The 16,088-nt window shown below is 48.6% G+C and overlaps 1 protein-coding gene across 1 annotated transcript; it reads right to left on the reverse strand.

Annotated features, from left to right (window-relative positions):
* Positions 1-3,885: 3,885 nt before the first annotated feature.
* Positions 3,886-15,075, reverse strand: ING4 (inhibitor of growth family member 4). The gene is made up of 8 exons (XM_069754123.1): positions 14,671-15,075; positions 12,731-12,802; positions 12,283-12,449; positions 12,068-12,182; positions 10,190-10,298; positions 7,186-7,330; positions 6,415-6,476; positions 3,886-5,688 (listed from the first exon to the last, which is right to left on the reverse strand). Exons 1-8 carry the CDS (start codon positions 14,795-14,797, stop codon positions 5,649-5,651), a joined length of 837 nt encoding a protein of 278 aa, XP_069610224.1. The 5' UTR covers positions 14,798-15,075; the 3' UTR covers positions 3,886-5,648.
* Positions 15,076-16,088: the final 1,013 nt, after the last annotated feature.

The raw sequence follows: 16,088 nt of genomic DNA on the forward strand, positions 1-16,088 counted from the left end.
GGGGCTACTTCGGGAGCCGGACAAAGGAAGGAGTAATACAGGAGCAGGAAGGATTAATACAGGGGCAGGAAAGAGGAAGGGGTTACTAACAGGAGCCGGACAGAGGAAGGGGCAACTAACAGGAGCCGGAAGAGGAAGGAGTAATACAGGAGCCGGACAGTGGAAGGGGCTAATACGGGAGCCGCAAAGAGGAAGGGGCTACTAACGGGAGTCGGACAGAGGAAGGGGTTACTACAGAAGTCAGACAGAGGAAGGGGCTAATACAGGAGCCGGAAAGAGGAAGGGGCTACTTCAGGAGCCGGACAGAGGAAGAAGTAATACAAGAGCAGGAAGGAGTAATACAAGAGCAGGAAGGAGTAATACATGAGAAGGAAAGAGGAAGGAGTAATATAGGAGCAGGAAAGAGGAAGGGGTTACTACAGTCGTCAGACAGAGGAAGGGGCTAATACAGGAGCCGGAGGAGGAAGGAGTAATACAGGAGCCGGACAGTGGAAGGGGCTACTAACAGGAGCCGGAAGAGGAAGGAGTAATACAGGAGCAGGAAAGAGGAAGGGGCTACTAATAGGAGCCGGAAGAGGAAGGAGTAATACAGGAGCAGGAAAGAGCAAGGGGCTACTAACAGGAGCCAGACAGAGGAAGGGGCTACTAACAGGAGCCGGACAGAGGAAGGGGCTACTAACAGGAGCAGGACAGAGGAAGGAGTAATACAGGAGCAGGAAGGAGTAATACAGGAGCAGGAAGGGGAAGGAGTAATACAGGAGCAGGAAGAGGAAGGAGTAATACAGGAGCAGGAAGAGGAACGAGTAATACAGGGGCAGGAAAGAGAAAGGGGTTACTAACAGGAGCCGGACAGAGGAAGGGGTTAATACGGGAGCCGCAAAGAGGAAGGGGCTACTAACAGGAGCCGGAAGAGGAAGGAGTAATACAGGAGCCGGACAGTGGAAGGGGCTAATACGGGAGCCGCAAAGAGGAAGGGGCTACTACAGTAGTCAGACAGAGGAAGGGGCTAATACAGGAGCTGGAAAGAGGAAGGGGCTAATACGGGAGTCGACAGAGGAAGGAGTAATACAGGAGCAGGTAAGAGGAAGGGGTTACTAACAGGAGCCGGACAGAGGAAGGGATTACTAACAGGAGCCGGACAGAGGAAGGAGTAATACAGGAGCTGGAAAGAGGAAGGGGCTACTAGCAGGAGCCAGAAAGAGGAAGGGGCTAAAACAGGAGCCGGACAGAGGAAGGAGTAATACAGGAGCAGGAAAGAGGAAGGGGCTACTAATAGGAGCCGGAAGAGGAAGGAGTAATACAGGAGCAGGAAAGAGCAAGGGGCTAATACGGGAGCCGGACAGAGGAAGGGGCTACTAACAGGAGCCAGATAGAGGAAGGGGCTACTAACAGGAGCCGGACAGAGGAAGGGGCTACTAACAGGAGCCGGACAGAGGAAGGGGTTACTAACAGGAGCAGGACAGAGGAAGGAGTAATACAGGAGCAGGAAGGAGTAATACAGGAGCAGGAAGGGGAAGGAGTAATACAGGAGCAGGAAGAGGAAGGAGTAATACAGGAGCAGGAAGAGGAAGGAGTAATACAGAAGCAGGAAAGATGAAGGAGTAATACAGGAGCAGGAAGAGGAAGGGGCTACTAACAGGAGCCGGAAGAGGAAGGAGTAATACAGGAGCAGGATAGAGGAAGGGGCTACTAACAGGAGCCGGACAGAGGAAGGAGTAATACAGGAGCAGGAAAGAGGAAGGGGCTACTAACAGGAGCCGGAAGAGGAAGGAGTAATACAGGAGCAGGAAAGAGGAAGGGGCTACTAACAGGAGCTGGACAGAGGAAGGGGTTACTTCAGTAGTCAGACAGAGGAAGGAGCTAATACAGGAGCCGGAAAGAGGAAGGGGCTACTTCGGGAGCCGGACAAAGGAAGGAGTAATACAGGAGCAGGAAGGATTAATACAGGAGCAGGAAAGAGGAAGGGGTTACTAACAGGAGCCGGACAGAGGAAGGGGGTAACACGGGAGCCGCAAAGAGGAAGGGGCTACTAACAGGAGCCGGAAGAGGAAGGAGTAATACAGGAGCCGGACAGTGGAAGGGGCTAATACGGGAGCCGCAAAGAGGAAGGGGCTACTAACAGGAGCCGGAAGAGGAAGGAGTAATACAGGAGCAGGAAAGAGGAAGGGGCTAATACGGGAGTCGATAGAGGAAGGAGTAATACAGGAGCAGGAAAGAGGAAGGGGCTAATACGGGAGTCGACAGAGGAAGGAGTAATACAGGAGCAGGAAAGAGGAAGGAGTAATACAGGAGCAGGAAAGAGGAAGGGGTTACTAACAGGAGCCGGACAGAGGAAGGGATTACTAACAGGAGCCGGACAGAGGAAGGAGTAATACAGGAGCCTGGAAGAGGAAGGAGTTACTAACAGGAGCCGGACAGAGGAAGGAGTAATACAGGAGCTGGAAAGAGGAAGGGGCTACTAACAGGAGCCGGAAGAGGAAGGAGTAATACAGGAGCTGGAAAGAGGAAGGGGCTACTAGCAGGAGCCAGAAAGAGGACGGGGCTAAAACAGGAGCCGGACAGATGAAGGAGTAATACAGGAGCCGGACAGAGGAAGGGGTAATACAGGAGCAGAAAAGAGGAAGGGGCTACTAACAGGAGCCGGAAGAGGAAGGAGTAATACAGGAGCTGGAAAGAGGAAGGGGCTACTACAGTAGTCAGACAGATGAAGGGGCTAAAACAGGAGCCGGACAGAGGAAGGAGTAATACAGGAGCCGGACAGAGGAAGGAGTAATACAGGAGCTGGACAGAGGAAGGAGTAATACAGGAGCCGGACAGAGGAAGGAGTAATACAGGAGCCGGACAGAGGAAGGAGTAATACAGGAGCCGGACAGAGGAAGGAGTAATACAGGAGCCGGACAGAGGAAGGAGTAATACAGGAGCCAGACAGATGAAGGGGCTACTACAGGAGTCAGAAAGTGGAAGGAGTAATACTGATGCCAGAAAGAAGGGGCAATTAAACCAGTGTTTTGATTGTTTTAGGCCACATTCACACATTGAGTATTTGGAAGCAAAAAATCAAGAGTGGAAAAATAGAACAGAAAAATATCACTTCTGTATTTTTCACCCACTCCTGGTTTTGGCTTATAAATACAAATGTAAAATACTGACCAAATACTGCAGTGTGAACATGGCCTTAGAAGTCGTATGAAAGTTGCAACTAAACATCCAACAGGTTTTGTTTTCTGGCACCAGTCTCACTACACCCAATGCGACCCCTGTGGTCAAACATTTGATGCTATTGCACAATGTCGCCATGTGAGCTTTATTCTTTGCAAACATTTAGGAGTTTTGAGCCCTTTTATTATTGGGCTAAAAAAGAAAAAGTTATTTTCTCCTTGCTGTAATGGAAATCAGTAATTCCCTGTTGACCTTGTGCATGTACAGGAGCAGAGTGCCAGGTAAAGCATGGTGGACAAACTCCATGATTGGAGATGGATTCCAGAGTCCACCATATACTGCATCCAAGTTGAGGTATCCAATAATGAGCCAGAAATAAGCGTACCCAAAAATGTCAGCACCGTGGCTTAGTGGTTAGCACTGCAGCCTTGCAGCGCTGGAGTCCTGGGTTCGAATCCCTCCAAGGACAACATCTGCAAAGAGTATGTATGTTCTCTCCGTGTTTGCGTGGGTTTCCTCTGGGTTCTCCGGTTTCCTCCCACATTCCAAAGACATACTGATAGGGAATTTAGATTGTGAGCCCTAATGGGGACAGCGACGATAATGTGTGTAAAGCGCTGCGAAATATGTTAGCGCTATATAAAAATAAAGATTATTTATTATTATTATTATGTCCCCGCTCCAGCCATCCCGCCGATGTGATAATGAGACGACGGGCGACACGGAGACATTTACTATTAATTTATTTTTGACTAGTAAATCAGAAAATACATAACCAGTATTAGCTGCGGAGTGGGAGCACCCGGGAGGTTACTGGGGGAGGAACGAGACCTCGCACCATCAGAATGACACAAATCATACAGAAAATTAGTGTTTTTTTCACGATTAAGAGTTACTGAACGTCAGAGAAACGTGTAATAGTCCAGAATATGGAGCGGACGTGAGGAACGCAGCCAACCCCCAAGTGCAAAAGTCTTCAGGTCCTGGATAAATAATGCCGACGCCGCGCCGTACAGCGTCAGACACGAGTGTGCCCACCGTGCTCCGAGCCGACACTGGGTTATGGTACGACATCTGTAAACTCTGGGATTAGACATTTCCAGTAAAAAGGAAGATGAAGAACTCAGCACCAAAATGGAGTAATGGAAAAGGCAGGGACCCTATGGAGAGAAAATAGGCTGATAATACAAGAGATGGGGGAGGAGGGGCGGACATCTAGGTAGAAGAGCGTAATTTATGGGCCGATATTCAGGGAAAGTGTCAGAGGAAATGATTAGGAAATTATTCTGCCCCACCATTGTGTAGTCAGACAGTCACGGCTCGGCGCTCCTCTCTATAACCAGTTCAGGGAAAAAACAGAGAGCTGAGCCACCCGCCTGGACAACGCTGGAGCCTCGACAGGTGGGGGAACACAATGGATCCCCATTATACAGCATGGGCCCTAGTCCACAGTGAATCCAGGAACACTTGGACCAGTGCAGGAGTATATAAATAATGAGTACACCTTCTTTTTGGAAAACCCCTTTAAATGCTTTCATTGCCCCAGACCAATAGGGATTTGTACATTAACCCCTTCAGGGTTACAGTCAATACCCGTCTGGGCCGAGATGCTGTTTAATATTATTTTCCTGAATAATATCTGATTATTGCAGCACTTATACATTAATATTTTTTTTTCATGCAGTTCGGTATTGCCCCCGGCTTAAAGGGGACAAGGTCTGTCTGCCCTGTTCTGCCATCAGCTACAAGGACTTAAAAGGGAGTCGTGGAATGGGCTCGGTAAATATACAAAAAGAAGGCGAGTAATATAAAGGCAGTCGTCCAGGAAAAGGCAGGTGGGGTGATGGCAGATTTGTGGTCGGAGGGGAGAGAAATGAGGGGAGGCCCAGGTGATGTTCGGTGGGATAAGGACTGATGTCTGGAAGGAGGAATATGGGAGGACAGGAGAGATTAGGAGGGGAGCGGTAACCTATTTGGCACCCGTTAGTTATGTAGTGTTTTACTACTTTATGTTTTACTTTTAAAATTAATTAGCAGAATATAAAAAAAAATAAAAAGCAAATAAATGGGGTAGGTAGGCAGATACCGAACACTGTCCGGAGGTAGTTCATATATCAATATTAAGAAGAGAGATGGGGAGACACCGTCAGGGGTAAACCGAATCCTAGAGACGGTACTAAAATAAAAAGTGGGGAGAGTAGACGTCTGAAGCCACAGCAAGGAGAAGAGACGGGAGCCAGCATGGAGGGGTTGCAGAATGACAAGGCCGAGGGTGTGCGTACAGGGGTGTCTGGTGACCCTCGGTCAGTCGTACGTCTAATGCTGTGCTCCCCCCTCATGCACAGCAATACAACAGCACCTGGAGGTAAAGTCTAATACTGTCAGGGAAACGATCGGTAATGTCCTCCTGGGGTATAGAAAATGAAGCAGGGGCACCCGCCCCCTCATAGTCGCTGCCCTCTCGCCGCAGGGAGCCTCTGCGCAGGAGCTTATTTCTTCTTCCTCTCCTGGGAGCAGCGGGGGCAGTACCTGCAGGAAGAAGGCAGAAAAGACAATGACATCCTGTATATACAAACCAGGCAGAAGAGAAAAACAGACGGCAGGGGCTGAGAGTGGTGGGAAAGAAGAAAGGCAAAGTGGTCACCGTATAGAAGAGGAACGGACACAACACAGGAATGCTAGTAAGGGGCTAGGGACGCAAAGAGGTGGCAAGGAAAAGGAGCAAGGAAGGGGAGTGGCGATAACCAGATGGAGCAGCGAGGAAGAGTACGGAAGGAAAGTGGTGGCAATGAGAAGGAGCAGTGAGGAAGACGATGGATGGAAAGGGGTGGTAATGAGAAGGAGCAAAGAAGAGCAAGGAAGGAAAGTGGTGGCAATGAGGAGGAGCTGCGGTGAAGAGCAAGGAAGGAAAGTGATGATAATCAGCTAGAGCAGCAAGAAAAGAAAAAAGTGTGGCACCGGAAAAGAAAGCAACAAAAGAAAATACAATGATGAGCAGGGGATATTAGTCTATGGCATTGGCGAGGCGCTAGGAACCACGAGCAGTGAATAGAGAAGGCAAAAAAGTGGCATCATAATGATGTGGAATAAAGAAGTGCATAAAGCAAGATGGAGGCAGTGAAGAGAAGCAAGAAAGATGAAGAAATGGTATAAAGAGGAGAAAGCAAGACGCACAAGCAACTGCACTAGGATGGAGCAGGTAGGGGAAGCCACAGAGATAAAATACAGGGACTAAAGGGGGAACGATCCACTCACCATTTTCCACGAGGTTTTGTAGCGAGACCAACACAGGCAAAATGAAACCATTCGATGGAGCACTGGAACAAAAGCAGAGGCACGAGTGTGAATGTAATAATCTTTATTTTTATATAGCGCTAACATATTCCGCAGCGCTTTACAGTTTGCACACATTATCATCGCTGTCCCCGATGGGGCTCACAATCTAAATTCCCTATCAGTATGTCTTTGGAATGTGGGAGGAAACCGGAGTGCCCGGAGGAAACCCACGCAAACACGGAGAGAACATACAAACTCTTTGCAGATGTTGTCCAAGGTGGGATTAGAACCCAGGACTCCAGCGCTGCAAGGCTGCTGTGCTAACCACTGCGCCACAGTGCTGCCCCATAAATGTACACACGGCTCGGACGTCAGTGCCCGCGATCGGACAAAAGTTACATCTCTGCGCTTTATACATGTGCAGGGGGTAAATTATAACGGAGGACTGGGCAACTAGCAGCCATAGGGCGCTCACGCTGGGGTCACCGCACATACTATGGTGCTATAAATGCTGGGACCCTCATCAGTCCTTAGTACAGAGGTCCCAGGTCCCCCATATGTAGCAGTGAAGTCCACACATGCAATACACTATGGTGGAAAGTCCTCTCAGCCGTACTGAATACATCATGCAGCCCGTAGATGGAGTGGAGGGTCTGATGTTCTGCCCCCTGAGGCTTACTAATTAGTATTCTCTATGGATCCATCCGACGGCATTAATTACACCTCTAAACAGTTAATGTTGGCACTTACATCTGGATTGTCACAGCCGATCATTTCTCCATAGGACACCTGGTGGCACAGGCAGTACGTGGGCTCATTGGGGTCCACGGGCATGTCCAAAACATCAGAAGGGTGCACTTTCCCAAAATTAGTAGCAGGAGCGCCGTATTCTGCCCTGAAAAGTAATAAGGGTCAGAATTACTGCAAAGGATTTTACACATGTACAGTTGTGGCCAAAAGTATTGACACGCCTGCAATTCTGTCAGATAATACTCAGTTTTTTCCTGAAAATGATTGCAATCACAAATTCCTTGTTATTATTATCTTCATTTAATTTGTCTTAAATGAAAAAACACAAAAAGAATTGTCCTAAAGCCAAATTGGATATAATTCCACACCAAAAATAAAAAAGGGGGTGGACAAAAGTATTGGCACTGTTGGAAAAATCATGTGATGCTTCTCTAATTAGAGTAATTAACAGCACCGGTAACTTACCTGTGGCACCTAACAGGTGTTGGCAATAACTAAATCACACTTGCAGCCAGTTGACATGGATTAAAGTTGACTCAACCTCTGTCCTGTGTCCTTGTGTGGACCACATTGAGCATGGAGAAAAGAAAGAAGACCAAAGAACTGTCTGAGGACTTGAGAAACCAAATTGTGAGGAAGGATGAGCAATCTCAAGGCTACAAGTCCATCTCCAAAGACCTGAATGTTCCCGTGTCTACCGTGCGCAGTGTCATCAAGAAGTTTAAAGCCCATGGCACTGTGGCTAACCTCCCTAGATGTGGACGGAAAAGAAAAATTGTCAAGAGATTTCAACGCAAGATTGTGCGGATGTTGGATAAAGAACCTCGAGTAACATCCAAACAAGTTCAAGCTGCCCGGCAGTCCGAGGTACAACAGTGTCAACCCGTACTATCCGTCGGCGTCTGAATGAAAAGGGACTGTATGGTAGGAGACACAGGAAGACCCCACTTCTTACCCCGAGACATAAAAAAGCCAGGCTGGAGTTTGCAAAAACTTACCTGAAAAAGGATAAAACGTTTTGAAAGAATGTTCTCTGGTCAGATGAGACAAAAGTAGAGCTTTTTGGGCAAAGGCATCAACATAGAGTTTACAGGAGAAAAAAAGAGACATTCAAAGAAAACAACACGGTCCCTACAGTCAAACATGGCAGAGGTTCCTTGATGTTTTGGGGTTGCTTTGCTGCCTCTGGCACTGGACTGCTTGACCGTGTGCATGGCATTATGAAGTCTGAAGACTACCAACAAATTTTGCAGCATAATGTAGGGCCCAGTGTGAGAAAGCTGGGTCTCCCTCAGAGGTCATGGGTCTTCCAGCAGGACAATGACCCAAAACACACTTCAAAAAGCACTAGAAAATGGTTTGAGAGAAAGCACTGGAGACGTCTAAGGTGGCCAGCAATGAGTCCAGACCTGAATCCCATAGAACACCTGTGGAGAGATCTAAAAATGGCAGTTTGGAGAAGGCACCCTTCAAATATCAGGGACCTGGAGCAGTTTGCCAAAGAAGAATGGTCTAAAATTCCAGCTGAGCATTGTAAGAAACTCATTGATCATGGGGTGCATTAAAAGAGGTCTGGATACACATGATGAGAGCATTATACTGCCTCTGTACAAATCCCTAGTTAGACCGCACATGGAGTACTGTGTCCAGTTTTGGGCACCGGTGCTCAGGAAGGATATAATGGAACTAGAGAGAGTACAAAGGAGGGCAACAAAATTAATAAAGGGGATCGGAGAACTACAATACCCAGATAGATTAGCGAAATTAGGATTATTTAGTCTAGAAAAAAGACGACTGAGGGGCGATCTAATAACCATGTATAAGTATATAAGGGGACAATACAAATATCTTGCTGAGGATCTGTTTATACCAAGGAAGGTGACGGGCACAAGGGGGCATTCTTTGCGTCTGGAGGAGAGAAGGTTTTTCCACCAACATAGAAGAGGATTCTTTACTGTTAGGGCAGTGAGAATCTGGAATTGCTTGCCTGAGGAGGTGGTGATGGCGAACTCAGTCGAGGGGTTCAAGAGAGGCCTGGATGTCTTCCTGGAGCAGAACAATATTGTATCATACAATTATTAGGTTCTGTAGAAGGACGTAGATCTGGGGATTTATTATGATGGAATATAGGCTGAACTGGATGGACAAATGTCTTTTTTCGGCCTTACTAACTATGTTACTATGTTACTATGTTATTGATGGTTACCGGAAGTGGTTGGTCGCAGTTATTTTGGCTAAAGGTTGTGCAACCAAGTATTAGGGCTTGTTTTCACTTGCGAGGAACACGTCCGTGTCTCGCATGTGGAAACGAAGTTCTGGCACCAGCACTCCGGAGCGGAGCGTGCGGCTCCATGTGTTGCTATGCGACCGCACGCTCCGCTCCACAGTGCCGGCGCCAGAGCTTCGTTTCCACATGCGAGACACGGACGTGTTCCTTGCAAGTGAAAACAAGCCCTTAGGCTGAGGGTGCCAATACTTTTGTCTGGCCCATTTTTGGCGTTTTGTGTGAAATGATCAATGTTTTGCTTTTTGCTTCATTCTCTTTTGTGTTTTTTCATTTAAGACAAATTAAATGAAGATAATAATACCAAATAATTTGTGTTTGCAATCATTTTCAGGAAGAAACTGAGTATTATCTGACAGAATTGCAGGGGTGTCAATACTTTTGGCCACAACTGTATATACTTTACTAGAGTAATCTACTGCTGTTATATACGCCCCCCGGGCTGTGTACTGCCATGTGTGTTGTTCTATTCTTATCAGAGGTCTGCTGGAGTCGGAGGGAGCCTGAAATCTTTTTCCTGCCTCACTGGACGATCAGAACGCCATCCGGTCGCTCCCTCATGCTTTACCCTGCAGCACTGCTTTTTCTGATTGGCTGCTCAAAGCATTGGGAGCAGATACAATTATGCAGTATAAATTACAAGCAACTAAATTGCCCATAATAACTGATGGAAAGGCCAGGGGGCTCCTGGACCTCTGCTTCAACCCATCCCGAACTCACGTCTGAACCAATTTGATCTTCTTCTGTCCGCTCTTTGCCGTCTCATCGTCGGAGTTCTTCACCTTTGATCTGACCTTCGGGGCTTTCTTCTCCTTCTGACCTCTGCCTTCTGCAGGAAGGATAATCAGAGTGTTATCCTAATGTTGGGGCAGAAACAAATGGGATGAGGGGCAAATCTGGAGGTAAAATAAAAGAAGGGGCGATTTACTGAAAACGATTATTAGCTGCTATAGTGAGAATGTGATCAGTGCCGTGGAGGAAGTCAGAGCCGGAGATCGTCGTCCAGGCTGAGAAAGGATCTACGGCTGAAGGAGGGCAGAATTAAAGGGCGATAGAAGAGGAGCGAGGCTCAAAACTCTGTCCATACACACGGCTGGAGGAAAGGAACACTAAGGATGAGAAAATAAGGGGCAACCAGTGATCGACATTATCTGACATCGTCCCAGAGCTGAGACCCGTCTATCGTGCATTCATGGCATTTCATTGCGGATATGCCATAAATGTCTTTAGGTTACAGCCTGTTAGATACTCCAGAGCTAAAATTATAATTCTGTGACTTTTCCAGCAGAATAGTGAATGCAGTGCTGGAGTATAATACAGGATGTAACTCAGGATCAGTAATGTAATGTATGTACACAGTGACTGCACCAGCAGAATAGTGAGTGCAGCTCTTGAGTATAATACAGGAGGTAACTCAGGATCAGTAATGTAATGTATGTACACAGTGACTGCACCAGCAGAATAGTGAGTGCAGCTCTGGAGTATAATGCAGGATGTAACTCAGGATCAGTAATGTAATGTATGTACACAGTGACTGCACCAGCAGAATAGTGAGTGCAGCTCTGGAGTATAATACAGGGTGTAACTGAGGATAAGTAATGTAATGTATGTACACAGTGACTGCACCAGCAGAATAGTGAGTGCAGCTCTGGAGTATAATGCAGAATGTAACTCAGGATCAGTAATGTAATGTATGTACACAGTGACTGCACCAGCAGAATACTGAGTGCAGCTCTGGAGTATAATACAGGATGTAACTCAGGATCAGTAATGTAAATGTAATGTATGTACACAGTGACTGCACCAGCAGAATAGTGAGTGCAGCTCTGGGGTATAATACAGGGGGTAACTCAGGATCAGTAATGTAATGTATGTACACAGTGACTGCACAAGCAGAATAGTGAGTGCAGCTCTGGAGTATAATACAGGATGTAACTCAGGATCAGTAATGTAATGTATGTACACAGTGACTGCACCAGCAGAATAGTGAGTGCAGCTCTGGGGCATAATACAGAATGTAACTCAGGATCAGTAATGTAATGTATGTACATAGTGACTGCACCAGCAGAATAGTGAGTGCAGCTCTGGAGTATAACACAGGATGTAACTCAGGATCAGTAATGTAATGTATGTACACAGTGACTGCACCAGCAGAATAGTGAGTGCAGCTCTGGGGTATAATACAGGATGTAACTCAGGATCAGTAATGTAATGTATGTACACAGTGACTGCACCAGCAGAATACTGAGTGCAGCTCTGGAGTATAATACAGGATGTAACTCAGGATCAGTAATGTAAATGTAATGTATGTACACAGTGACTGCACCAGCAGAATAGTGAATGCAGCTCTGGGGTATAATACAGGGGGTAACTCAGGATCAGTAATGTAATGTATGTACACAGTGACTGCACAAGCAGAATAGTGAGTGCAGCTCTGGAGTATAATACTGGATGTGACTCAGAATCAGTACAGGATAATTATATTTACAAAAGGGACTAAACTTTCCATATGTAGATGTATTCGGAATATAAACTGTACAATAGTGATTTCCAGGGGCTGAAAGACTAAATGACCGGGCAACTAACTCATCTCCTCACTCTTTTTGCCTTTGCTGGAGCAGCTGTCATAGTCACTGGACTCAATATGCTTCTCTTTCAGATCAGCTTCAAAGCGAGCGAGATCCGTGTCCAACCTACGAATGTGTTTGTCCACCTGGAAGGGAGAGGGAACATTACAGCGGTGTCTGCACACGCGCTTTACACGCTGTCCAGTGATCAGTAAGGACATCTGGTCTCTCGCTGGGGTCACTCACCATTTCATATGTCTGCATTGCCAGCTGCACTTTGTCATCGCCGTACTCCTTGCATTTACTGTACGCCTCCTGGACTTGTCGGAGGAGCTGCAGCTTTTCCTCAGAGCTCAGAGTTCGAGCGTTGCTCATATACTGACGGGACAGACGATCTATGTGACATTTAAGATCTGGAGGAAACAAATGAAGAAAATAAATATTTTAAGTTTCCCTAAAAAAAAAAACCTATACATTTACCACTGATGTCTGCCACTACTTAAGAGGGTTTTACAGACTGCACATGCAGGGTCACTCTCCATTATGGAAGATATAGAAACAATGAAGGGAATTTTCCTGTATTTCGCAGTGACTCGGGGCCCTGGACCATATAGGACCCCCGGCCCGTACAGGGCCCCGAGGGTCACGCATCATATCCTCCTGTATACAGGCCACGTGTCATGTCCGCTCTCACCTTCTGTTCTCTGATCCAGATCCCTCATCAGCTGGAAGTTTCTCTGCAGTTCAAACGGCAAATTTTCTATACCTGGAAGAAAAATAACCACGAGTTAGAAGACATCGAGAATATTGTGGATTTATTGCAGAATTTTACACACAGAATATACTCCGTGTCTGAATTCTGCACAATATTCAAGATCTCTGTTTGCTGTAAGTAAATAAAAACTACAATACGGGAGCAGTGCGGCTCACAGCGAGGTCCGGAGAAGCACAAATCCTCAGCAGATCCCCGACCACTTCTGGTGCTGCAGATGCCGATCCTGCCACAGTTACTCCTATTCTCCCCATTACTGGACGTCCTGTATACCGCCCCCTATCCTGTGCCAGTCCTGTATACCGCCCCCTATCCTGTGCCAGTCCTGTATACCACCCCCTATCCTGTGCCAGTCCTGTATACCGCCCCCTATCCTGTGCCAGTCCTGTATACCGCCCCCTATCCTGTGCCAGTCCTGTATACCGCCCCCTATCCTGTGCCAGTCCTGTATACCACACCCATCCTGTGCCAGTCCTGTATACCGCCCCCTATCCTGTGCCAGTCCTGTATACCGCCCCCTATCCTGTGCCAGTCCTGTATACCGCCCCCTATCCTGTGCCAGTCCTGTATACCACACCCATCCTGTGCCAGTCCTGTATACCGCCCCCTATTCTGTGCCAGTCCTGTATACCAGCCCCTATCCTCTGCCAGTCCTGTATACCGCCCCCTATCCTGTGCCAGTCCTGTATACCGCCCCCTATCCTGTGCCAGTCCTGTATACCGCCCCCATCCTGTGCCAGTCCGGTATACCACCCCCTATCTTGTGCCAGTCCGGAATACCGCCCCCTATTCTGTGCCAGTCCTGTATACCGCCCCCTATCCTGTGCCAGTCCTGTATACCGCCCCCTATCCTGTGCCAGTCCTGTATACCGCCCCCATCCTGTGCCAGTCCGGTATACCACCGCCTATCCTGTGCCAGTCCTGTATACCGCCCCCTATCCTGTGCCAGTCCTGTATACCGCCCCCTATCCTGTGCCAGTCCTGTATACCGCCCCCATCCTGTGCCAGTCCGGTATACCACCCCCTATCCTGTGCCAGTCCTGTATACCGCCCCCTATCCTCTGCCAGTCCTGTATACCACACCCATCCTGTGCCAGTCCTGTATACCGCCCCCTATCCTGTGCCAGTCCTGTATACCAGCCCCTATCCTCTGCCAGTCCTGTATACCGCCCCCTATCCTGTGCCAGTCCTGTATACCGCCCCCTATCCTGTGCCAGTCCTGTATACTGCCCCCATCCTGTGCCAGTCCTGTATACCGTCCCCTATCCTGTGCCAGTCCTGTATACCGCCCCCTATCCTCTGCCAGTCCTGTATACCGCCCCCTATCCTGTGCCAGTCCTGTATACCGCCCCCTATCCTGTGCCAGTCCTGTGTACCGACCCCTATCCTGTGCCAGTCCTGTATACCGCCCCCATCCTGTGCCAGTCCTGTATACCGCCCCCTATCCTGTGCCAGTCCTGTATACCGCCCCCTATCCTGTGCCAGTCCTGTATACCGCCCCCTATCCTGTGCCAGTCCTGTATACCGCCCCCATCCTGTGCCAGTCCTGTATACCACCCCCTATCCTGTGCCAGTCCTGTACACCACCCCCTATCCTGTGCCAGTCCTGTATACCGCCCCCATCCTGTGCCAGTCCTGTATACCGACCCCTATCCTGTGCCAGTCCTGTGTACCGACCCCTATCCTGTGCCAGTCCTGTATACCGCCCCCTATCCTGTGCCAGTCCTGTATACCGCCCCCTATCCTGTGCCAGTCCTGTATACCGCCCCCATCCTGTGCCAGTCCTGTATACCGCTCCTCTAGGACATAATCCCGTCTCCCGTTGCCTCCTTCCTCTCCCGGTCCAGCTCCACTTCACTCACTGTCCAAATAATGCTCCAGGTACATGCCGGCCGCCATCTTCAGCGACAAAGCGCCAACTTCCGAGAACCAGACTGGCACCCTACGGTGTCTCTCCAGTCGCCATCTTGCCGGGGCACAACGCAACATCCCCCCTTCATCCTTTGTGTGGTACCTGCAGCGCTGCGGACACTAGAGGCCGGGCCCAGCGCTGTCTGTGCGTCTCCAGTCCTGGAGGACCGGCGCCATGTTGGCGGAGTCCGAGAGCTCTGTGCGGGGATTGTGCTCTGATGATGGAAAACGTCGACTGAAACGTTATAGAAAAGGAAAGATGGAAAGTTCCCCGGACACCGAGAGAGAAGGAGGGCAGGACAGAGAGCACAGCCAGCTGCCGCCGCTCAGCACCGTGTGTCTGTGCTGGGACGTGTAGTTCTTTTATCTATCCGTCTATATATATATCGATTTTTATCTATTTCATATCTAATATCTACTTTTTTCATATCTCATGTATCAATATCTCTCCTACACATCTATTCATCAGCTATCTATTTTTCAGAGTTGTAGCTAGGGTTTTGGTTAAGGGGGCGAAGCTTCTGAGTGGCCCCTAACCAGGAACCCTGATAATAACTGGGTGAGGCGCCCTAATAGTGGAGGAGAAAACGTTCAGAATCATTTAGAACCAACAATACTAATGTTTTACCTGATACCCCAATACTGAGCCGCTGCTGCCGTATGTGTCCCTATTACTGTACCTGATACCCCAATGCTGAGCCGCTGCTGCCGTATGTGACCCTATTACTGCACCTGATACCCCAATACTGAGCCGCTGCTGCCGTATGTGTCCCTATTACTGCACCTGATATCCCAATACTGAGCCGCTGCTGCCGTATGTGTCCCTATTACTGCCCCTGATACCCCAATACTGAGCCTCTGCTGCCGTATGTGTCCCTATTACTGCACCTGATACCCCAATACTGAGCCTCTGCTGCCGTATGTGTCCCTATTACTGCACCTGATACCCCAATACTGAGCCGCTGCTGCCGTATGTGTCCCTATTACTGCACCTGATATCCCAATACTGAGCCGCTGCTGCCGTATGTGTCCCTATTACTGCCCCTGATACCCCAATACTGAGCCTCTGCTGCCGTATGTGTCCCTATTACTGCACCTGATACCCCAATACTGAGCCTCTGCTGCCGTATGTGTCCCTATTACTGCCCCTGATACCCCAATACTGAGCCTCTGCTGCCGTATGTGTCCCTATTACTGCACCTGATACCCCAATACTGAGCCGCTGCTGCCGTATGTGTCCCTATTACTGCACCTGATACCCCAATACTGAGCCTCTGCTGCCGTATGTGTCCCTATTACTGCACCTGATACCCCAATACTGAGCCACTGCTGCCGTATGTGACCCTATTACTGCACCTGATACCCCAAT

The sequence above is a fragment of the Ranitomeya imitator genome, chromosome 2 (assembly GCF_032444005.1).
Source record: "Ranitomeya imitator isolate aRanImi1 chromosome 2, aRanImi1.pri, whole genome shotgun sequence".
NCBI lineage: Eukaryota > Metazoa > Chordata > Amphibia > Anura > Dendrobatidae > Ranitomeya > Ranitomeya imitator.